This window comes from Pelophylax lessonae (genome assembly GCF_965119305.1).
Source record: "Pelophylax lessonae genome assembly, chromosome: 1".
NCBI lineage: Eukaryota > Metazoa > Chordata > Amphibia > Anura > Ranidae > Pelophylax > Pelophylax lessonae.
This window is the reverse complement of record NC_138768.1, coordinates 211,983,384-212,008,239: the sequence shown is the minus strand read 5'-3', so window position 1 is coordinate 212,008,239 and position 24,856 is coordinate 211,983,384. Positions and strand designations below refer to the sequence as shown.

General features: G+C 42.7%; 1 protein-coding gene across 1 annotated transcript in view; it reads left to right on the top strand.

Moving 5' to 3' along the window:
- KREMEN1 (kringle containing transmembrane protein 1) overlaps positions 1 to 24,856 on the top strand; it is a 220,679-nt gene that overhangs the window by 86,321 nt on the left and 109,502 nt on the right. Inside the window, exon 2 of the mRNA XM_082266021.1 lies at positions 12,719 to 12,881. Coding sequence (XP_082122147.1) covers positions 12,719 to 12,881 — 163 coding nt within the window. The remainder of the gene's footprint in view (positions 1 to 12,718; positions 12,882 to 24,856) is intronic.

Below are 24,856 nucleotides of genomic sequence, written 5' to 3'. Positions count from 1 at the left end.
AAATCTGGTGTGCAGGCTATAACATTTTTGTCCACCGTCAAAACACGTCCGATTTTCGTGCAGTCAGTACAGATTTCGACAGGGAAAAATCTGATCAGCAAGTCTGGGCATGCTCAGAGAAGAAAGAACACAAAGAAAGCAAACCAACACATGACATCACTTCTGAAGTATAATTCTGTCGGTCGACAAAAGTCTGGCCAGCGAGTGTGCACAGACCACAGCTCTGCGCTAGGTCAGCTGCGACATAGCCCCACTGGATGGGGGCTGGCCTGCAAGTTAAACACAGTGTTCCTCCTGGCAGACAGCCCCCCCCCCCCATTTAGATGATGAGGAGGTTCTGTCTGGAGTGGTGCCTGCCTGGTTCCTGGTATGGTGAGTAGCTGTCCCCCTCTCCCCTTGGATGGGTTTGGGGTGGACGCATGCCCTGGGACGGTCAGACCTGTGGGTCCCCCTCAGACTCCCCCTGGTTTAATGGTCCCTGTGGCTCATATTGGTACCCCCCACCACCCCACGCATCTGGGGTAGCGTGGTGAGTTAGGAGAGTGACAGGGGCTGGTGTACTGCACTGTACCGGTGGTGAGGGGAGGCACGCCAGCAGTGGCTGGGCTTCACGGCTGGGAGGGAGGCGCTGGCTGTGACTGTACCCAGTCCCCCCTCTCCATGCTGGATGGTGTCAGGGCTCCAAGGATCCCTTTTGGGTCCCTGGGAGCTGCATGCGGCAGTCATTTTGCCATAGCTTGCACCATTTATTTGGGGCCCATGTGTTTCTAATGGCCTACGGCCATGTTTGTGTAGTCCAGGAGTCATTTTTGGTTGGTCTGGTGTGCTGATAGAGCGGTGGCCATGACAGGGGAGCCTCTGGGCGACAATTTTGGCTGTGGGAGCTCCTCCTTTTACCCTGGTGTTTACTCCTGGGTTTTTCCTTCCCCTTGGATGCCGTACGTGGAGCAGAGCTATCTCTGGTGCAGACTGGTGCTACTCTGGTGGGGTGGTGAGTCTGACGGGGTCCCTCCCTTTCTCTGCTCAAGGTTGTGGAGTGCTCAATTTTCTGGTGACCCGATGGTGCTACCAGCGAGGTGGTGGGGTAGACCCATTGTGGTGCTTGACATTTTTTATGGCGTGTCCTTCTTTTTATTTTGGAGTCCCAGGAGCATGTTTCCCCACCTGACCACCTTCTCAGAGGTTGCAGGTCCCTCCGGGTCCCAGCCCTCCAACGATGCACTGACTGGAGTCCTTTGTTTCCCAGGTGGAGGTTGCCTTAGGGCGGCGGGCTAGCAAAAAGCATCCCCCGCCTTCCCCTGCCTCATCTGTCTCAGATCCTGAACCTGACTCAGCTGTTGCAGACGTGGGTCACCCTGCGAGGTTTGCAGCCACGCTCCCTTATTTATCAGATAGGGAAGGTGATTCCTCCACACCTGAAGCTGCGCACAAGAAGGTGCTGGTTGACACACTGATTACTTCTGTGCGGGAAACTTTAAAAATGGAGGCTGCAGCTGGGGCTTCGGCAGAGGTGCCAGTCCCCTTTGGCACCCACAAGGCGTCTCGTATGGCGAAAGTGTTTCCTTATCCCTCCTATTTGGCAACTTTATCTATAAAGAATGGATGTGTCCAAAATGCCCCAATGTGGTTCCTTTGCTGTGAGGTACCCCTTTGAGGAGTCACTCCTCCAGAAGTGGACTGTTCAAGCAGTGGTGGACCCCCCTGTCTCCAGGTTGAACATGGCAACCTTGATTCCAGTAGAGGAATCTCTGGCTTTTAAATATCCAGCTGACAGGAAGGTGGACTCTGGGGCCCACAATATGCTCACTATTGCTGGCTCAGCACTTAGGCCAGTCCTGGCCATTGCCCTGGTGCCACAAACACTAACTGAATGGGCAAAAGTTTTGCGCGGTGACCTAGAGGGTAAGCAGATTCCCCCTGCCTTGGCTGAGCTGGTGGGTCAGTTGGTCTAGGGGCTGTAGTTTGTCTGTAATGCCACTTTGGAATGCGGCTTCCCTGATTTCTAAGCTATCTGTTTTGGCAACGGTGCTTAGGCGTGTGTTGTAGCTAAAGTGTTGGTCTGCGAACCAGTCTTCTAAAAAAGCCCTGACAGATTTACCTTTTCAAGGCAATCACCTGTTTGGGGCTACCCTGGATGGCAACATTAAGAGTCTTACAGGGGGAAGAGTATCTTTCTTCCACAGTCTAAGAAGGAGAAAGAACCTTGTTGCAGATGTGGCCCGGCTTTCTCAGCTCACAAGCAGTTTTTTTGTCCCTCAGGGTCCACTGACAATGGTTCAAAACCTTTCATGTTCTCCTCGGGAGGTTCCAAGCGACCCTGGTCTAGCAAGCCAAGAGCGGGATTCTCTAGCCCCTCAAACAAGGCTCCTTCTGCATAAAGGTGCGCTCTCACCTGTGCTTGGTGTAGGGGAGACATCTTTGCTGGTTTCCTGGGCCCGTGGTCCTCCTTGGTAAATGACAAATGGGTCCACGAAGTGATACTGTCCGGTTACAAGATAGAGTTTTGTTCTTGTCCTCCGGAAAGGTCCTTCCCTTCCAATGTGTGTCTGTACCCAGACCGATTGCAAGCTCTCTTTGGGGCGGTACAAGACCTGTTTCTTCAGGGTGTGATTGTCCCGGTTCCAGTAATGTTTCAGGGTTTTTATTCAAACCTGTTTACGGTCCCAAGGAGGACAAGGTACGTCCAATTCTGGACCTCAAGGCCCTGAACTGCTTTGTTTGGATACAGAAGTTCAGAATGGAGTCCTTTTGCATGGTGGTGGCATTCCTTCATTAGGAGGACTTTCTTGCTTCTATCAACATCAAATATGTTTACCTGCACATTCCAATATGTGCCCAACACCAGCGATTTCTCGATTTTGCTGTGGGAAAGGAGCATTATCAGTTTATGGCCTTACCCTTTGGTCTCGCCTCTGCTCCTCGGGTCTTTACAAAAGTGTTGGCCCCAGTTCTGGCATTGCTACATCAGCGGGGGATTGTGGTGCTGGGCTTCCTGGACAACCTCCTCTTGTGAGCAGTGTCCTCTGCTGCCCTCATGGACGATGTAGAGATCACTAAACAGACCCTCAAAGAGTTTGATTGGCTTCTAAACTACCAGAAGTCTGCTCTGATCCCATCCAGAAAATTGGTTTATCAGGGTCTGACTGGATTCAGCTCTAGCCTGAGTGTTCCTTCCTCTGGACAAACTCCAGAAGTTGCATGCTGCGATTCATCTACTGCTTTCCAGTAGGTGGTCCTCCCTCTGGACTTGCATGCAGGTGCTGGGCCTGATGGTATCTCCTTTCGAGGCAGTTCCGTTTGCACAGTTCTATACGAAGTCCCTTCAAAAGGAGATCCTGGTAAAATGGGACAAGTGTCCGAAGTCTTTGGACAATCAGATTCCGCTAAGCCGTGAAACCAGGGGGTCCTTAGTCTGGTAGCTTCACTCTCGGACTCTTCGACAGAGAAAATCCTTTCTCCCCATGTAGGTTACTCTTACATACTGATGCTGTACAATTTTGACCAATGCATTGTGCAATTTTGATGTATGTATGTACTCCAGCTCAGAATCATTGTTTTTTTACTGTATTTACAGTTGTTATATTTATATGCATCTATATAATAAATCTGTTATTAGCATTTTTACTACCATGGTCTTTGTCACACGTCTCATTCAAAGTCTCAACTTTCTCCTCTTCTATATATATTCTCCCCATGTATTGGGCATTGGTCACCACAGATTGCAGTCTGTCCAGGTGGGAAGGTGTCCTGGGACTGAGCTCTGATCAGGGTTGTTGAACTCTGGAGGAATCCAGACTACCGATCAATGTCTTGGAACTTTGGGCGATCAGGCTGTGCCTTGATCACTGGACAGATTGACTTTGGGGGCTCCTGGTACAGATCCAGTCAGACAATGCCATGGGGGTGGCCTATGTCAATCACCAGTGCAGAACAAAGAGTGTGTTGGCAGCCCTAGAAGTAGCCGACATCCTCCAGTGGGAAGAATGCTTAGTTCGGGCCCTCTCTGCTATACACAATCTAGGAGTGGAACACTGGAAGGTGGACCATCTCAGTCAACAGGCGTTGGATCAAGGGGAGTGGTCCCTTCATACGGACGTATTTCATCAGCTATGTCTCCGGTGGGGCATCCCTGGGTGGATCTGTTGGCGTCCCGGCTCATCAGAAAGGTACCAAGGTTTGTGGCAAGGTCACGGGATCCTCTGGCAGACGCCACAGGCGATTTGGTGGCCCCGGGGGGCCAGTATCCTCTGATCTATGCCTTTCCTCCTCTCAAACCTCTACCATGGCTTCTGTGCAGGATCGAGGCCGAAGGGATTCCAGTCATTCTAGTGGCCCTCGACTTGCCTCATCCCTTGGAGACTGCCTCTCAGGGAGAATCTACTGTCCCAAGGGCCGATCTTCCATCCTGCTTTACAGTCCCTGGCTTTGACGGCCTGGCTGTTGAAAGCCAGAGGCTGAAAGGTAGAGGTTTCCCTGGGTCGGTTATTCCGACACTGCTGAAGGCTAGGTAGTCTACCTCTAGGAAGATCTACCATCATATGAGGAAAGTGTTAATTTCATAGTGTGAGTCGAGTCTTTTTTCGGTGACTCATGCCCCATGTCCATTGTTCCTTCCTAAGGTAGTCTCTAATATCCATTTGAATGAACACATTGTGTTGCCTTCCCTGTGTCCCAGGCCTAGACATCCTAAGGAATTTGCTTTGCATACCTTGGATGTGGTTTGGGCAATCCGGGTGTATTTGGCAGTCATGGAATCCTTTTGGAGGTCAGACTCCCTTTTTGTGATCACTAACGGGCCAAGAAAAGGGCTGTCTGCTTCTTTTGCGACCATTTCCAGATGGATCAAACAGACGGTGACTCAGGCCTATTCTATTAGGGGTTAGGTTCCTTGTTTTCCTGTACTCTACTCGGGCCCTTAGTGCTTCTTGAACCTTGGGACTTCTGTCATCAGGCGTCAGTGGAGCAGGTCTGCAAGGCAGCCACTTAGTCGTCGGTGCACACTTTCACAAAATACTACAAAGTGAATCTGTGGATGCTTCCTTTGGCTGCAAAGTTTTGCAGGCTGCTGTTTAGAGGGTCTTTTCCCTCTTTGGGGGTATATTGTTCAGGTTGGGCTCCAGTTGTTGTTTTTTGTTGAGCTCTTGTTTACCTGGTTAGCTATTGTGTTAAGCCTTTGGATTGTTTTGTTGTCCCAGCCCTCATGTTTGGCACTGCTTGAGGACATCCCTGTGGTTCTGAATAATGGAGAGCTGTGTCCATCAATCAGGGCCAGATTAACGTAGGGGCTATTGGAGCTGCAGCTCCAGGCCCCTACCTTTATATAAGCCCCGGGTTGGCCATATTCACTGTTACCGCTCTTCTGTCACTTGTAAACACAGAAGTCTGGCTTCTATGCTCGCTTCCCCAGGCAGCTCCCTCAGAACCTCCCCACACAGCACGAAGGCCGGACAAGGAGGGACAGTTGCCGATGCATGGATGTGTTTATGGGCTTCAGAGACAGCATCCCATGTTGAATTAGGCATGCATGGCTGCACCCTTCCTCCTCTGGGTGCATGCCAAGGCACACCCCTTAAGGCCCTTCAAAATCCTCAGCACCAAGCCCATGATGCTCTTAATCCGGCCCTGCCATCAATGAACGAAAGAGAAAATGGGATTTTTGACTTACCATAAAATACATTTCTCTGAGTTCATTGACGGACACACCCTCTATGCAGTTGTAATTCTTCTGACACTGCTTGTTACTAAACTGAAGGCCTTTAGCAGTGAGGGATAGTATACCACTTAGGACTGCCCATAGGCGTAGCCAAGTCTTTTTTCTTACTAGTGTCCTACTCCTGTAGGGGGCAATATAACCCTGTGGTTCTGAATAATAAAGAGATGTGTCTGTCAATGAACTCAGAGAAATGGATTTTACTGTAAGTTAAAAATCCAATTTTTTTGATCTTTTACTTTGAATTTGGGGTCTTTTAGAGGACCAGACATACTGTATTGTTTTCACAAGGGATGTTTAAAAAAATGTTTTAAAGCACCCCAGACCCCTTGTGCACGCATGCAGTAGTGAGCATATATGTAGGTCATGCCCACATATGTGTTCGCACCACACATGTGAGGTATCTTCTGTAATTCTAAACTGGTAACCTTTTATCAGTTTATTAAAATCTTGGTGAAATACTACACTATGTGGATCTTCCTCTGTACTTTAATTTCCTCCATGGAATCTATCTTGGCTTAGGACATCGTGGTATATAAAGTTGGGCTCAGGCGTGTTCGAGTTTCCACATGCCCCATCCCGCCAGGAAGCCGAAAATGCACTCAGCTAATCATAGGCATTAAGACATTTCCCGATCCACAGCTGCACAGATCGAGAAATGTCTCACTGCCTGTAATTAGCGGAGTACCGTGTCGGCTTCCTGGCGGCATCTGGCATGTGAGAACTCGAACATGCCCAAGCCCATCTCCAGCGGTGCATATGGCTGCTATGCAGCAAGGCATCCTCGCAGGTTTTGTGGCCCTCCTTGTGGGATCAGAGCATCTGGTAAGGAGCTCATTTGCTCGCTTGTGGTGATTCCTTTTGGAAGCACTCTTTCTTTGGTGGTGCACATTATCATCATTTCTTCACGGCAAAGAAAGAGGGACTGCTGAAGTTTAGTAAATATGAGCACCTTTTTGCAATATATATATATATCGTTTTTTTTTTTTTTTGCACAGTGTTAGCACATTTTATATGGACTTTATTTGAACAGATATGTCAATTCAGGATGAGTTCATCATATGTTTAATGCACTTTAAATGTGTATCCTATGTGATTTATTATCTTATACCTTGCACAAGGATAGCCCACTTTTTATTGTTTGGTTGGGGTATATAATATGTTTTGTTTTGTTTTATTTATTTAAAGTATATTTTTTCTTTAAAAAATTGTGTTTGAAAAATCGCTGCACAAAAACCGCGTGACATAAGAAATTGCAACGACCACTAGGGGTCTATGGTAAAAAAAATGTATAATGTTTGGGAGTTGTAAGTAATTTTCTAGCAAAAAATGCAGATTTTTGCTTGTAAACAACAAGTGTCAGAAAGAGGCCTTAAGTGTGAGTTACTAATGTTTTTTAGCAAGCGTTACAGCTGTACTAAAATTAAAACCATCAATCAGATTTCCTCAGTCTGAGTTCTCAGTCACCCACTGCAGGCAGAATCAAGAAAGCATCTCACATGGACATCCTCCTGACTAAACTTTCATGAAGTTAAAAACTGTGTTACCGTGAATATGATCAATGAGAAGCTATTGGCTATGGCTAAAGTCTCGTACACAAGCAACGATTGTTGGCTGACCGATCGGCCGTCTTTTGTCCAGTGTTGTTGTGTTGGTTGAAATGTGCTCTAGACTGCACATGAATTTTTTCGGCCAACAACAACCAACTTCAGAAGTGATGTCATGTGCTGGTTTACTTTCCGTGTGTTTTTTCTTCTCTGAGCGTGTCCAGTCTTGCTCATCTGATTTTTGTCTGCCGAAATCTGTACTGACTGACGAACAAAATTTTATTGCATGCACACCAGATTTTTTTCGGCCGAAAAGTCGCAGTCGGTTGTCGGAAGCATCATGCTAACAAGCCGACAATCGGCCGATCGGACGTTGGCCAAAAATTCACAGCCAACAATCGTTGCGTGTGTACGAGGCTTTAGTGAAACAATAGCATGGCCAAGTTAGACAGAACTAAGGCCGCATGAGTGAAATGTTTCCTTCCACCCAATTTTGACCACTGAGGAGACATCTGTCACCTGTGTGGTGGCTGTAGGTGAGATATTATATTCGGACCACGACACCCACCTTCCATCCTTCCTCCTACATCCTTCACCTCCCTCCTTTCCCTACGTCTTATTCTTTTCACTCTATTACTTCATTTTCTCCAGAAATAGGTGACACCACTTCGTCACACAATCACAACACATACTGTACCATAGGCTCCTTTACTCGCAATGTTACATTACACTAGGCAAGCTGCCCTGGTGCTGGTATTCTATTAATCCTTTTTGGCACTGTAATGTGAATGTGATGGTTCTGCTTGATACTTGTACTTGTCATATAATATTTTAATATTTATTGGTGGCATTTTCTTTTATTTTGTGCAAATGTAATAAAACCTATTGAAAAAAAGTAGCAAACATACTCTAAACTTTTCAAAAACATTCCAAAATTGAAAAACAAATTTTGTATAACAGTTAGAGCCCATTCAGACTGGCGCGATCCGACTTCCAGGGGCGACTTTGGCGCGACTTGCACGGACTTCATATAATTGAAGTCAATGCAGGTTGCCTCCAGGTCGCCCCAAAGTAGTACAGGGCCCTTTTTCCAAGTCGGAGCGACTTGTGTCGCTCCTATTAGAACAGGTCCTGTGCTAATCAATGGCGAGCGACCGACCGCGACTTGGTCGCCTGACAAGTCGAGCTAGTGTGAATGGACCCTAACAGTTTAGTTTTGGTAACAGTTTAGTAATTTATAATGGAATGTATTTCATTGACATATTACATCACATCGTTTTTAAACCACCATTAAATTGTGGAGTTAGACATACAATGAGACTAATGTGCCCCAAATGTCTGCAGTGATTTTGCACTTCTTTGAATTTTATGATTTCTGCTCCTACATTTGGTGCAACATCTCTTTTCTCAAAACAGAAGGATGTATTTCTATTATGTCTTTTAAGTATTTGTGTCGCTTGTTCTGTAATAACCTCTTGACTTTGCTCTTCCGCAGAACAATAGATTATGCACTGTGGTTGCTGGAACAATTATCAGAAACAGTTCTTATCTAGATTGCACTGTGGGTTTCAGATCCAATGGAAAGCAATGCTTTTCAAAACAACTGAAAAGCTGCATAGCCCTTGATAGGAAATAATAGTAACCTAGGGGAAATGTGTAGATTTTAGTACCTTTGTTGGTTTCACTCTCATCCACAGACCACAGTGTACATGAATGGTATAAAAAAATATGTAAGAGCTTTCCAGAGTTTATAAAGTCTTTTTTTACAAACCTTTTTAAATGTCTGTACATTTTGCCGTGTCTGCTTTCTACTTGTACATCACTACTTTTGTTACTCAGCCTATTGTTTTCTGTTCTCTGCTGGTTTTAACACTTATAAGAGGCTACTTAGCCAGTTATTCATTGTGGTTCCTAAAAAAAAGTTAAACTGATTGTAAAGTCTCCTTTTTTTTTTTTTTTTTAACCACTTCTGGACCGGAGGGATTTGCCTCCTTATTGACCAGGCCATTTTTTGCGATTCTGTACTGCGTTATTTTAATGGACAATTGCGCTGTCGTGCAACGCTGTACCCAAATAAAATTGATGTCCTTTTTTCCCACAAATAGAGCTTTCTTTTGGTGGTATTTGATCACCTGTGTGATTTTTATTTTTTGCGCTATAAACAAAAAAAGAGCGACAATTCTGAATATAAAAAAATATTTTTCACTTTCTGCTATATAACATTCCCCAAAAAAATAAAAAAATCTAAATTTTTTAACATTTTAGGCCAATTTGTTTTCTACTAACTACGGGAAAGATTTATGTAATTTTTATTTATTTATTTTTTTACTAGTAATGGCAGCGACATTGCGGCGGACAGATCGGACCCCCTAACTGACATTTTTTACACTTTTGGGGGGACCAGGGACATTACTACAGTAATCAGTGCTAAAAATATGCACTGTTACTGTAATAATGACACTGGCAGGGAAGGGGTTAACTGTGGGTGATCAAGAGGTTAAATATGAGCCTAGGGGAGTGATTCTAACTGTATGTGGGATGGGCTTATGGAATAACCATAGAGACCTGTGATCCTGTATAGAAGGATCACAGGAGCTCTGTGATCATTCCACAGAGAAAAAGGTCAGCTGTGTTTACAACAGCTGACCGTCCTTCTCTCTCAGCGGGGAGCGATCGTGGGTGCCAGGTGGCAATCTGAGCCGCCTGCCCCGTGCAACCATGTCCCCGCTGCCAAATAGGGGCGGGAGCGCGCTGGCGACGGCATGCGCTCATCCCCTAGCTGCAGGCACGCGACCGACGTAGCCCTATGTCGGTCCACGCAGGAGGGCCAGCCTGCCACAGTATATCTGCGGCAGGCAGTCCGGAAGCGGTTAAATAACAAATATGTTATACTTTCCGCCTCTATGCAGTTGGTTTTGCACAGAGTGGCCCAAATCCTCCTCTTCTCGGGTCCCTCTTCACTGCTCCTGGCGCTCTGTGTTCATTCCAGAGAGAACAACAGTCTGCTGTGTTTACAACAGCAGACCCTCGTGCTCTCTCAGTGGGAAGCGATCGTGGGTGCCCGGCAGCACCTATAATGTAGATCTATACATTCAGGCTTGGTTCACACTGGTGCAGTGCAGGAACCACATGCGATTTGAATAGGAATCGCACCACATTCTTGTTCCATTTACATGCGATTCTGCAGCAGTCCGATTTGAGCCATTCATTCTGCATTCGCACCAAACTGGGGCAGGACCCTTTTTTTGTCCGCACCAGAATTGGACTGTGTTTTGCAAACTGATTGCAGGGTATCGGTAACTTAACATACACTCTGATCCGTTTGCATGAACAGGTTGCGATTTCAATGTGGTGCCAAATCTGCAGCAAAGTTGCACCACATCTAGATTGAACCAAGCCTCAGACAGGCATCTTTTGGCAATGTAAAAAGACTTTGCTCCTGCGCTTGAGGGGTTGTCATGCGATTTAGTTTCCTGGAGATACGACTCAGCTGTTATGGTCGTCGTTCCAGCTGTGCTGCCACTCTCAACAGGTCGGGGAAACCCAAATGAGACTCTAAAAAGAAAACTGTTTTAAAGGTAATGCGCTAGGCTGGTGCGCCCTCTGTACGTTTTCATTTTAGAGGCACCTTCTGGCATCTGACAAAGCACAACTGATCTTCCAAGAATTACTTTCATACAGTTCTCTTTTAGGTTCCCCCTCTCGCCAGCACCTCCCCAAACTTTTATACTCACCTGGCCACTTTAATGCCAGATCTATGATGTGCAGCCTAAAGGGAGCCACACAGCGGCCACTATAAACTCTTGTAGCCCTTGCTTCTTCTGAATATCCACAGTAAGATTATATTAAGACCTATGGAGAGGCCAACTATCATTGGAATGCAATATGAACGACCTTTCCATAGGAATGAATGGGGTTTTTCCACACATGCACAGGAGCAAGGGACCGTTTAGGAGAGTTGGTGGCTGTGTAACTCCCTGAGGGCTCCACATAAGTCTGGCAGCACTGTGGACAAGTGAGAGGTGAGCTTTTCATAATCGGCTGTCTGGATTTACATGGTATGAGGGATTAGTTTTAGAAAAACTTTCAAAGGTCTTCTTTCAGCAGTTTGTGATCTGTTTCACCATCAACAACGTAAGTGCAGTGCAGTATAGGACATACGCGCTGTTTTTTCATTCAGCACATGGAGCAGGTGTGAACCAGAAAATGTAGGAGGAGGGTCCCATTTTAGTACTCGTTGTAAGCAAAACTTTTTAGAATATCGCGTTTGGGACAGCATTATACTGTAATAGATGCCTACTGGAATAGAGTTTCAACAGCAAGTTTTTTTAAATCCACTACAAGCCTCTTTTGTTTTTTTTATTAAAACAAGTTACTATTAAGCCCACGTTCACATTGGTCCAATTTGACATGTGATTTAACATGTAAAATCGCATGTCAAATCTGAGCCAATTGCCAGCGATTGCATCGTCCGAGTCGGTGCGACACTGACTTTGCGGCACTGCACCGATTCCCAGAAGTAGCTTCTGTTCTACTTTTGGTGACTTTGGGGGGTGATTTCAATAGACATCTGTGCAGGAACCCGCACAGATGTCTGTAAAATCACCCCCAAAGTCGGACTGAAATGCCGGCTTGAAATCGTGCGAACTGAACTCGCACGATTTCAAAGCGGCCTCAGTGTGAACCTAGGCTTAAGAAATATCTGCAACCTATTGTAGAAATACTTTTTAGGTGAGAAACTGCTAAAGTTTACTGTTTGCATAAATGTATATTTAACAAACGTTATGTATTAATCATTTAAAGATACATTTTAAGTTGTGAATTCCAAATTTAAACAATGGAAATTTGTGGACCACTCTATGGGCTCATGTTGATGGATGCAGGTCAGCAAAATTCCATTGGCCATACTGAGCAGTACACATGGTGGTTTGGAAGCTGCATCTGACATGCTTTGCATTGCACTGCATTTCTTTGGACACATCTTGTCCCACTGAAGTGCATTTACCGTGCAGGCAAAGCAAGTTAAGTGTAGTCTTTTCTTGTCAAGTGCTGCGCTTTCCATTAAAACACAAATCCATCTGCGTTTGAATAGCAATCACACCATTTGAAAAGAATGTTTGTCATGCATGTGTATGAAAAATGTATTAAACTGAACATTTCCTATTTCTAGTAACCCAAAAGCTTTCAACTGTCATTTCATATTGTGCAAAATTGTTTCAAAATTGTGCAAAATTTAAACTGAAACTGTGATTCTAATTGGTTGCTGTGGACTGCAAGAATTTTCCTGTTGCACACTGTCATGCATTGGCCCCGTAGCTGTGATTGACATGCTTTGATGTTTGATAAAGACAGTCCCAGGTCCTAAAGATGTCTATTTAGAAATGCCTTAATTATTCACTGAAAAGCACATAAAAATATAAACACAATATATCTCTAACATTATGCTATATTTATTTATTAGAATGCTACACTGTGAATGGGGGTGATTACCGAGGGACACAGAGCCAGACATCCTTGGACTGTGGGAAGCCTTGCCTCTACTGGAACGAGACCTTTCAGCATCCATACAACACTTTGAAATACCCTAATGGAGAGGGAGGTTTGGGAGATCACAATTACTGCAGGTATGAATGCAGCCTATTCTATATCATATTTATAAATTGTTTTCTTGCCCTGTATTATCGAAGTTGCATACATAAAAAGTGCTGGCAAAACATTTACCCTACACTGTGAACCATTGGAAACCGCCTTACAGCACGAACTCAAGCTAAGGTATAGTTAGCAGTTGTCTGCTAAAATGATAAACACTGCAGGCAAAATTTTTCAATTCAGTTTCATAAAATAGTATCTTTGTAAGGACATTTCCCCCACTAGTGGAAAGCTGTGGATCAAAGGAAGGCTTTCTGTCTTGAAACCTGTGGTACTGCAAAGGAGCCCATCAGGGAAACTCAGTGGGGCTACCTTTTCTGGTGTCCTCCTTCAATGCATAATAAATGGGACCAGAACAAAGATGCATGAGTTTATATAGCTGCTGGTGGCAATGAGAGGATGGGCTGGCACAAGCATGTCAATGATTGATGGGCATTACCAGATTTAGACATTGGGGTGCCCGGGGCACTTCAAATTGGGGGGGCCCTCTACATAGAAATTAATTTATAAGACAAATAAAAAAGTGAACTGAATTTGACCAATCTGGGATTTTGGATACAATTTGCTAACAACGTTTTATTCTATTCAAGATCTGGGAGTGTCAGATTCACTTCTTGATGGGGTTGGGGATGTTGCCTGGCACTTTCCAACATCTTTTAAACTTTCCCCTTGTCCCTCCCACTTGTCTCTTGTAAACAAGGCAATAAATTCCATGACACAGTCATGTAAAATCGAACATCTTGAATATTAAAATAATATGAGATGTTGAAATGTAAAACATCTGGCAAAAGCCCTCATCCCTTTCTTTGCCTCTGAAGTCAAACTTAACTTCTCCGTATCCTAACACCCCCACGCACTTTGTTAATTTTTGTAATAATAAAATGTTTTTATAATTATTACATCTTTTTATGAAGGAAGTCTGGGACCCCTCTAGTAGGGGGGCCTGAGGCAATTGACCCCTTATAAATCCGTCACTGGTGATGGGCACAGAAATGACTAGGAAGAAAGGTGGGCTTGGCATTTGTCGATACGGTTTTTGGCACAATTCAGCTCCCCACTAGGTTTCGACAAGTGACATTTTAAGTGGCAGAAGCTGGCAAAAGGATGATTACCTAAAGAGTGTGCATCATTAAAGTGGTTGTAAAGGCTGAAGTTTTTTTACCTTCATGCATTCAATGCAAGAAGGTAAAAAAAACCTTCTGTATGCTGCTTCTTCCACAGCCCCCCTATGAGTCACCTGAGCCCCTTCTCGATCCAGTGATGTGCACGGGAGCCCTGGCTGTCCCTGGTCTCTCTTTCCTCATTGGCTGAGACAATCGCAGCCTGTGAGCCAATGAGAAGGGAGCGGGACCAAACCACCACTCTATGTACTTATAGACCCATAAGGCGCGCATGCACCAGTGCCCCCATAGCAAGTGGCTTGGTATTGGGAGCAGGGGTTAAGAGGGAGGAGCCAGGAGCGACGGCAGGGGACCTGAAAAGATATTGGGGGCTGCCTGAGAAATTGAATAGTCAGTTCTTTAGGACAGTACCTTCTCTCATTGCCCGTCATAGCCCTCTTCTCTTTTGGAACGGTCTAATTATTTTCTGTTCTATCTCAGCTCCTCCACTCTTCCCCTCACCCTCATTTGGTTCATTCACATGGAATCACTAACCTATTTCCTTTACAGGTTTATTTGTGGGATTTTTCCAATTCTGTGAAGTGCCATATTTCTTATTGCCCTCTTGACTGTTTATTGTACTTCACATGGTTTTTTCTTATTAGCTCTCCAATTGCATACCGGTGAGTTCAGTATGTTTCATGGATACCCATTACTTGGTGCTATCAGTTTGATAGGATTGTGTAAGATGATCAGCACTGATTTTTGCCAAGCTGGTCTGAGCCCTTGTTTTGATTGATTTGTTAGACTTTTGTAGGCATTATTCCATGACACTACTGCTCTCCACCGGTTTTGCCCTTTTTGCAGTCTGAGCACAGAGCACATGAGGGCAGCAAACAGTTCATATGTTGTTGCTGTCCCATGGTGTTACTCTGCTCAATAACTGGATTTCAATCTGCTCCTTGTATGCCATAAATCTTTATTGGTTCAGATCATTTATGATGGGGAATTTCTGCAGCGGATGCATGTGGTGTGCATGTTTTTAGCGACTATGTAGTCAATTTTCTATGGTGGTGTGGTGGAAGGTTTTTTGTTTATTTTAGCTCCCTTGTTCCTGGATTCAATAAACGTATATTTTTTACTTGGAACTCCGTGGGTGCGTTTTTTGGAAAAATGACTCAATCTATAGCTCTATACTCTATAGTATATGGCGCTTTTGGGCATTTTCTGATGTATGTCCTCTCTTTTTCTATATACTCTTCCCCTCACCCCCCTACATAATATGTTATGGGGATGAGGGGCAGCTCTTAGTTTGCTGGGGCTATTGACATCACATCTAACATGTCGGTGCCCTGCGGCATTTTTAGGGCATTTGGATGTCTACAAAAGGGAGGCATTTACAGGTAAATAACATGCATAAATATATTAAACACGCATATATTTATATGGGAAGATTTCTGTTGAAATTAATGGTCTGGCCTCAGGGTATCTTTAACTAGACTTTTTAACTTATGTTGCATGTACCAGTCTTTGACCCAGTGTTATAATACTAATATTACAAAAGCTGGTATATGCAATATAAGAAGCTGCCATTCTAGTATACCAGTCCATTCCTTCTGGTGCCGGGCAATGCTGATTGATTTCCAAATACCAAATGAAGGCTGCTTGCATCACTAATCAGGACTGGATTCCGCCAAGACAGATTGCTGTATGGCAGAGGCAAACCATTGCGCACAGCGTTACTGCCAATAAAATGAATAATAAAAAAGAATAATGTTGCTACTGTTTTATCACAGGACCTAGTTTCTTCCTAGACATCGCCTGGATTATTTACTGTAATGGCTGTGTGGCCGTGTATGTGCCTGCAGAGCTGGCAACTGCAATTGGCAAACACAAAGCTGCCAACTGAGCAGCGGGAAAAAAGTGATATTTTTAGATCACATCTTGGCATCTAACACTGACTACAACATTATATGACAGTGTGAACTTGTACAGACAGAGAAACAGAGCTATTCTACTCATATGTTTTTGGCCTAATGTCTTGTGCCCAGTATGTGGTCTAGATTACCTGTCTGAATAATACAGCCTGCAGCTTTAGATGTGGTATAGATATCAGTCATTGACATGGCCTATGTGATAAGGATTAATAATGCTTTTGGCTTCTAAAACTGGTATAACAGGTGAAGTTTACATCCTTATCAATGACATATTATTGGACCATCATACTCCAAGTGTAGTGTATGGTACTTTGGCCATTTCATTGCAGCATGCACACACAGGTGTCTCCTTAGCAGCTGGCTTGCTAAGTAGATGCCTGCAAATAGGAGGGGGTAGCTTGTGGCTTGGGGACCAGCTAAACACAAAAAAGGGACTATAAAATAAAAAAAAAGGTAAATCATACCATATGGATATTCCGCCTCCCCAGTTAAAAAGAAATGTAGTTTAATATCACGTTAACTATATAGCCCCATTTCACAGGGGGTGGGATCCCCAGCTTGGCTGAGTGCAGTGGCTTGATGACAGGTCCGTGTTCACTCCACTTATGCAGAGTATAAATATGTGCTAACTAAACCCCTGTTTTTAACACAAACTAGTAGACAGGTTAATTTGATTGGTAGCAGGCTGGCTGGTGAGTTGAGCTGGGAATTTTCTTTGGTTTTGTTCTACATGCGTTGCCCTTCCATGTGCTCCTTGCTGCAAAGGCCAGCTATAGGTGGAGGCAGTGGCCTTTTGTTTGTGCTTATGCAGAGTGGAAAAGGACACAGCTTGGTCTACGTAGTGGATAGTTGGTTGTAAACGGCCTGGCTGTCCGTTTACACCCAACTGCCGGTCAATCCCATCCAGCTAATCAGAGAGGAATTGACCCCCTTCTGTTTGTTTATATTGGATCAGACTGAAGGTAGACACAAGTCCGTTTACCTCCAACTGCCCATAGAGGAGAATGCGGGGTCCGATTGGGTACATCTAAAAAACTGTACTAAAACTAAATGTACTGTTCTTTGACCGTAACACTCACAGAACTCCTAGTTTAATTTGTTCTGTGCCTCTATGCCAAACTCCCACTGTGCTGGTGCCAAAAGCTACCACTGCGATTTTACTGCATTGGAAAATCCATGTCTGCTGTAGATGAGCCCTGAAAATCTTGCATTGATTTTGAGACTTTTCTTTTGTACGATTAGTAAAAAACTGCCACAATCCAATATTTTATTAAAGGCAGCTGTACATATCCAAATGTTGCCTACTCCTATGCTCTTGTGTATATTACAGCGCTTCTGCAATCCTTAGTAATCCCATGTAACATACCAACATAACACTATCAAAGCATTTTACTATTATAGTTCCCTTGATTCCTTATAAGCTCCATCTCATCACTTGTCCTCTCCTCCTAAATCCTTGCTTTGGCTTCGCTGAACCTAAAAGGTTTTTAATACCTCTTGATTTACTCTGTTAGGAATATTGCATCACAATCCCGTAAGTTTCCATAGCAGTGTGCTGATTATGTACACCAATGAGATGGGATTGCATCTTAGAAAACTTAAGGTATCATTCATCAGCATAAAATTAAGTAGACTATAATACATATTTAGGAAGTATAATTGCAATCATAGAAACCAAACACATATGAGCAATTTGCTTTGCTCTTCAATACTCTGAATATTTTTATAATTATTTGTTTTCCTATATTAATAGTGTATATATATATGATGTGCATATTATATCTAAAGCATCACAATTATAGAAACATTGCAGAATATACACTGCTCAAAAAAATTAAAGGAACACTTTTTAATCAGAGTATAGCATCAAGTCAATTAAACTCCTGGGATGTTGATCTGGCCAGTTAAGTAGCAGAGGGGGTTGTTAATCGGTTTCAGCTGCTTTCGTGTTAATGAAATTAACAACAGGTGCACTAGATGGGCAACAATGAGGCAACTTCCAAAACAGGAATGGTTTTACAGGTGGAGGCCATTGACATTTTTTTCCCTTCTAATTTTTCTGACTGCTTTCCACTAGTTTGGCATTTGGCTAGGGTCAGTATTACTACTGGTAGCATGAGGCAATACCTAGACCCTATATAGGTTGTACAGGCATTCCAACTCCTCCAGGATGGCACATCAATACGTGCCATTGCCAGAAGGTTTGCTGTGTCTCCTGAGCATGAAAGAGATTCCAGGAGACAGGCAGTTGTGCTTAAAGAGCTAGACAGGACCGTAGAAGGCTCTGCTCTTTTATGCAAGGAGGAACAGGATGAGCAGTGTCAGAGCCCTACAAATTGACTTCCAGCAGGTCATTGGTGTCAATGTCTCTGACCAAACAATCAGAAACAGACATAATGAGGGTGGCCTGAGAGCCCGACATCCTCTAGTTGGCCCTGTGCTCACTGCCTGGCACCATGGAGCTCGATTGCGTTTGCCATTGAACACCAGAATTGGATGGCCTTCCACTGACCCCCTGTGCTTTTCACAGATAAAAGCAGGTTCACACTGAGCACATGTGGCAGACGTGAAAGGGTCTGGAGAAGCCATAGAGAATGTTATGCTGCTTGTAACATTGATCAGCATGTTCAGTGATGGTCTGGGGAGGCATATCCATGGAGGGACGCACAAACCTCTACAGGCTAGAGAATGGCACGCTGACTGCCAGTAGGTATAGGGATGAAATCCTTTGACCCATTGTCAGACCCTACACTGGTACAGTGGGTTTTGGGTTCCTCTTGGTGCATGACAATGCCCGGCCTCATGTGTCGAGAGTATGCACCCAGTTCCTAGTGGATGAATTAACACCATTGAATGGCACCTACCCTTGCCTGACCTAAATCCAATAGAACAGCTCTGGACATTATGTTTCAGTCCATCCGACGCCGCTAGGTTACACCTCAGTCTGTTCAGGAGTTCAGTGATGCCCTGGTCCAGATCTGGGAGGAAATAGTAGTCTCATTAGGAGCATGCCCCAACGTTGTCAGGCATGCATACAAGCATGTGGGAGCCATATTTTGAGGACCATTTTGGGTTGAGTACCATATTTTGAGGACCATTTTGAGTTGCTGCAATGAAATTTCAGCAAAATGGACTAGCCTGTTGCATCATTTTTTCACTTTGATTTTGGGGGTGTCTTTGAATTCAGCCCTTTGTAGGTTGATAATTGTCATTTCCATCAAACAATCTTTTTGTTCCTAAAACATTACCCAGTCAATACCAGTATAGATATCCAGCATTATATTTGTTGCGATCTGATGTGTTTTCAAAGTGTTCCTTTAATTTTTTTGAGCAGTGCTTATTGTAGATATGAGTGATATAGGACCACCAACAATTCAGTTAAGTTGGACTGGCTGTGTTTTACAAGTACTGTGTTGATTATTGAGGCATATTACACCTTTTAGTTACTGTGTGCCTAGTGAAGTGTAGGAAATAACTGAATCTTCATATAATTAAGATACAAAAAGCTGACCCATATTCTGGTAAAGACATTTTTAAAAAACCTTAAACCTACACTTTAGTCAAACGTGAACATTTTAATTTAAATTCGCTCATGGGTAGCCATTTGTTCTATCCTAATATCCAAGCTATGAAGGTGGTTACCCCGATAGCTGAATTCCTTGTACTGCCAGCATATTTTTCAAGCCCAAGCCACTAAAACTACAGGACAAATTTTCCTGGGTTCTTTAGCTCTCACAGAAAGTTGCACAGAATAGTAGACATGCCAAGAGGCTGCAGTCCTGCTCAGCCTCACTCAGAAACACTGTGAAAAGCCTTCTCAATTTGGCTGAATTATATAAAAGTCATATGAAAGGCGAGCTGTGTGAGATGTTGGGCTTCAACACAGCTGTAACATTTCCTAACAGCATCAGTGATGTACTAATGAAACCTCACGTTGCTCTGAGGTGTTCTAACATCAAGGCAAAACTCTACTTTTGTTGAGAAAATAAACATTCAGCTGTAAGGAGCTATAAAAATTTCAAGCATTTTGCAACTTTATAGAAAATGTCTATTCTTCTCTGTTCCGAAGATGTTAATGTGAAACCTATCATGCCTTTACTGAAAATGACTGACAAGTTGGAGATTCTGTCTTCTATGTCTCTACCTGAGTAGTCTTGGAACTCTTTGAAGGTATATTATTTAGCTGACAATTTTCCATCTGAATTCTTTTATTTTTCAATTGAGGGATTTTGGGCAGGAGGTGGTCAACAGGGATACCCACTGAGTGAGACCCATACAGTGTATGGCCAGTTGTGTACATAAACAGTATACAGAACAGCCACAATATAGTATAATAGCAAGGAAGGAACAATTTATGGCAATTTTAGCAAATGAGAGTGGCAGAATTTTAAATAGGAGTCCAATTTAGAAAAACAAATTTAAAAATGGCAGGGAACTTTACCTTCACCTTAACAAGTGACCACATTGGAAGATTGCCAGCAGGAAATCCAATTCCTTATGTTCTGGTGACAACAATACCGTTACACAAGGAAACCACAAAAAAAAAGAAAATCCTACCCAACTCTATGCTCGATTGAATAAAACAGGATTGGTTAAAAATACACATTATCAATATTACTAGCCTGCTACTAAATCAATTTCAAGACAATTCTGCTACTTCCTTTGGCAAACTTATACAGGGCTTAAGTCTGAGAGAAAATGGAGGGTACAGCATCTCAACAATTGCTGTAGTCATCTCATACAAGCTTTTCACTTTCTAAAACTGAATTGGCCCTTGGAAAAAAAAGCTTACTTACTCTAACACGCCAAAGGCATTTCATTACTAACTATGGAATTGGTTTTTGGTGAAGTCTTATATAACAGAATATGGAGAATGGATCCTTTCTCCTTTCTAATATCAAAGCCATGCAGTTAGGTACATTTTTACAATGCCTCTAACTTTGTGGGTAGTATATTCTGAAAGCTTTTCTCTGGGGTCCTCTTATAAGAGAAATTAACACTCTTAAACCATCACCTTGGAATCGAGGCACATAGTTATTGGAAACAGTTAAGGAGGCTGGGAAGTGTTTTATAGAGAAGTGTTTTATTTTGAGTACTTTAATTTGCCTGTACTCATGAGGAACTAACTTAGGTAATAAATTGCTTAATTATGGCTTATAATGTCTTCCAACATTGTTAGATAGTTTCATGAAGTTGGATCATTTGAGTTTGGCTTTTTCCTCTTACTGTATCTGTGGCCATTGTGAATGTACTGCCTAAACGTGCAGAAGAGCATTCCCTAACATCTGTAGGTGCTTTAAGTGACAGTTTTGGTACAAAAGGAAATATTGGTATGGTTTGCTCTACCACTAGAACACGGCTCGCCAATTCCTCTTAAGATTGCATCTGACAACTTGGTGGACGTTAACCCAAAAAGTCCACAAAGCTTTGCAGATTCACAGTTTTAGGGGACACTGAAACTAAGGTAGCAGAATCGTACTTGGAATTAATTTTTTCCTAGAGAGGAACACAGGGGCTGCCATCGCTGCCCTTCTTTTAAAAACAATTGTCTGGCTTATATGCTGATCCACTATAGTGACACTCTGGCACCCATGCTTTCTATTGACCCAGAGCAAGTATGCAAATCAGAGAAGTCAGAGTAATGTTAAAATGTCTTCTCTGCATACTTTTTCCAAGTCTGTAACTGTCACCCTCCTTGTCAGCGCCTTTACGTTTTGTCCCACATTAAATGAATGGATTGCGGAAGCACCAGAATGGAAAAAAAGGGCATGCAGTGTTTTTTTTCCAATGTAGCACACAGTAGCTTGAGGTGTGCCCCAACGCATGTATGTGCGTTGGTGGTGCATTGGGGTGCCATTCAGAATGATTGACCAAATAATAACACATGCAATGTGCATTGCAGTAATGCTTGTTACTGCAGTGCACTGGAATAGATATGTGTAAAAGCGCTCTTAACGCCAGACAAAGCCGATATTTCTCTCAATACAGAATTTCTTTAAACATAAAATTATGAAGTAGTAGACATGTGCAGTTTGTTTCGTTCCGAATAAATATTCGGACAATTTTTTTGGTATTCGGAGATTCGTATATATCCAAATCCCCCAATTACAGTACAAACAAATTTTACTGAATTCTCAGAATAACGAAACAAAATTTGTCAGAATTTCCAAAGTTAAAATTGAATTTCGACTCAAAATTTACATTGAATTTCATTTGAATTCCAACTGTAAACATGTTGTTGAAATCAAAGACTGTGTGTGTGTTATTAGTGTATCATTTCGAAATCATGCTGTTTTTGTTAAGCCAAATATGATTTAAAGAGTCATAATAATCATTTGATGAAGATTTTTCTTTTGTTCGTTCACTTTGCTAGTGTAATATTGATAAAAAGAAACCAGTAAAATATAAATATTTAAAAGCATTTGTATTAGACTTTATTTTTTCTCAGCTGGCTAAAACTTCTGCACAGTATTGTACATAGTAAAATGTTGAAAGTAAGATACTACTTTTATTATTTATAATATTTCGCATTATTAAAATAAACGTATTATTAATAAAAACAGGATAAATGTGTATAAATAACAATCAGATGTTTGGTTACTCAGCTGCCGCATTCGAATTGAAAAAAAATCTAACATTTTCGATTCGACCGATTCAAAATTTATCGATTCAAATGTTTTGAATCGAGAAAAAATCGGTAATTTAGAAGAAAATTTGAAAAATACATAGAATTTCCGAAATACGAATCCCGAATATGAATTTAACAAAACAACATAACTAGATTAATGCATCTAAACAAAACAAAACAATTTTTTTTCGTCATGCACATGTCTATAAAGTACGGTAGTTAGCTTCTAATTGTGTCATATAAAAATCTTTTACTTTGGTCCACAAAGTACTAGACATTTTCATGCATTAATAGAAAATGTACCTGATTGTTTCCTGATATAAACTGCTTTCACATACATGGTGCATTCTACAACCATGTACTGAACTGAGGTATGGAATGCTGAATCAAATCATTCCACTTGAATAATAAAAATATCTCCTTAAATTTAACGTAGCTGGCAGAACAATGGCTAGGTCTGCTTTTTATATACTGATACATCAAAAGCTGCATATTCCTCATGCCAATCATACGTTTATCATTATACATCTCTTTTATCTGTTGCTCTTTGTTTTGTGAATTTGTTGGCCCACACCACACACATGGAATTCTGTACATATGAGGGTGCAGAGACAGATTGTGCAGGCCTTCTAGCAGAAGAAAAATGAGCTCTGCTGTTGCGTCACTAAGATATGTGAAGTATGAAAGGTAGTTAGTTAATACTTCACACCTTTTGTTAGCAAAGAATCTTCAGTACATTTGATAAGCACACATATGGTGCACACCCAAACTTCACACGCATTCTGTAGCTCAGAACTCCTCACACTGGAAACCTTCCCACATACAGCACACATTCTTGCATCACCCACTGGCAGATTGCTACCATTATCCAAGACAGTTAGAAAAGGAATCATAGAAAAGGGAAAAAATCATTTGTTTTTGTGTAAATAAAGTATAAAAAATATTTAGAATTGCACAAAAAGTGCTTGAAATAATAGGTAACATTACACATCTCTGAATGTTAAGAATGGTGGGCACCAGTCACTTTATTGGAGGTTTTTGTAGAAGTTATGGCAATAGTGTGCAACAGGAGTTAAAGTGGGACTACAGGCAATTTTTTTTATTTTGGATAGAGCAAGGGAGGGGTATAACCCCTGTCAGATTTTGTTTCGTCATGTACCATTGCAGGGATTTCCCTTTCACTTCCTGTCCTATGGCCAAAAAGGAAGTGAGAGGAAATCCCTGTAAATTAAGGGAATTCCTTGGGGATCCCCAGGTCACCAGAGCTAGTGTCCCCAATGGAAGTTTTCCCCTGTATTACTTTTCTGGGAACAACCCAGAATTTTGGTTTTTCTTGTCCTTTCACTTTCAATGAAAATGGTAAACAGAAATAAAAATTAAAATTGTCAGTTCAAAATTTAAAAATAAATTGTTAGGAAGTCCGTGTAAAATAAAGTCCAGTGATGTAATGGGCAATATCACCTACACAGAGCAGCTCTTCTCAGGAGTGAGGAAAACTCTGGAAAAGATACAAAAAACAGAAAGCGCTCTAAGTGTAGACAAATGTAAGCAAATTGGAGTAATAGTTACAACTCACAAAAGCCGATGATAATCAGGCTTTAGACAGGGCTAAAAACGATACTCCTCTTGGTGATGCCATCCATCCACTCAAAGTATGCGACCGGGATACTACATTCCGTCACGGAGAAAAAAAGCCAGATATCTCCTGTGAGCTTCCGGGTCCCAGGCAAGGCCGTGATGAGAGGAGGAGTAATGCGTGTGGCGTCACTGGAGAGCTTGTTGCAACACGCCATGTTTCTGAGCATGCGCAAGGTCCCGAATGGGCATGCTTGCTCTTTCATCAAGTGTATCTGATACACCTGATGAAAGAGCTCACATGCCCATTCGAGACCTCGCGCATGCTCAGAAACGCGTCGTGTGGCAACAATGGGTTCACTAACAATTTACACTGCCACAAAAGAATAGCTACCTTTTAAGTAACTTTGTTAAGGATAGTAATTCTTAAGACAATAGTTTACTTGCTCATTATCAGCCAAACCAGCTTCCCAATACATTGAAGTTTGGTGGACATCTTTCTGGATACAGAGCCTGGAATGCAGCTGTGCAAAGTTCAAATCTGCAGTTTTCATGCAATCACTTCTGCTGTCCTTCATACAATGTAACTGTTTGGCAACCAAAATAATATTATATGTATCCACTTAATCGGTCTCAGACTGGGCTACCAAGAACCAATAAAGAAAATGGTTATGTACCCTTGCAAAGGCTCGTTATGTGAGGGTGGGTAT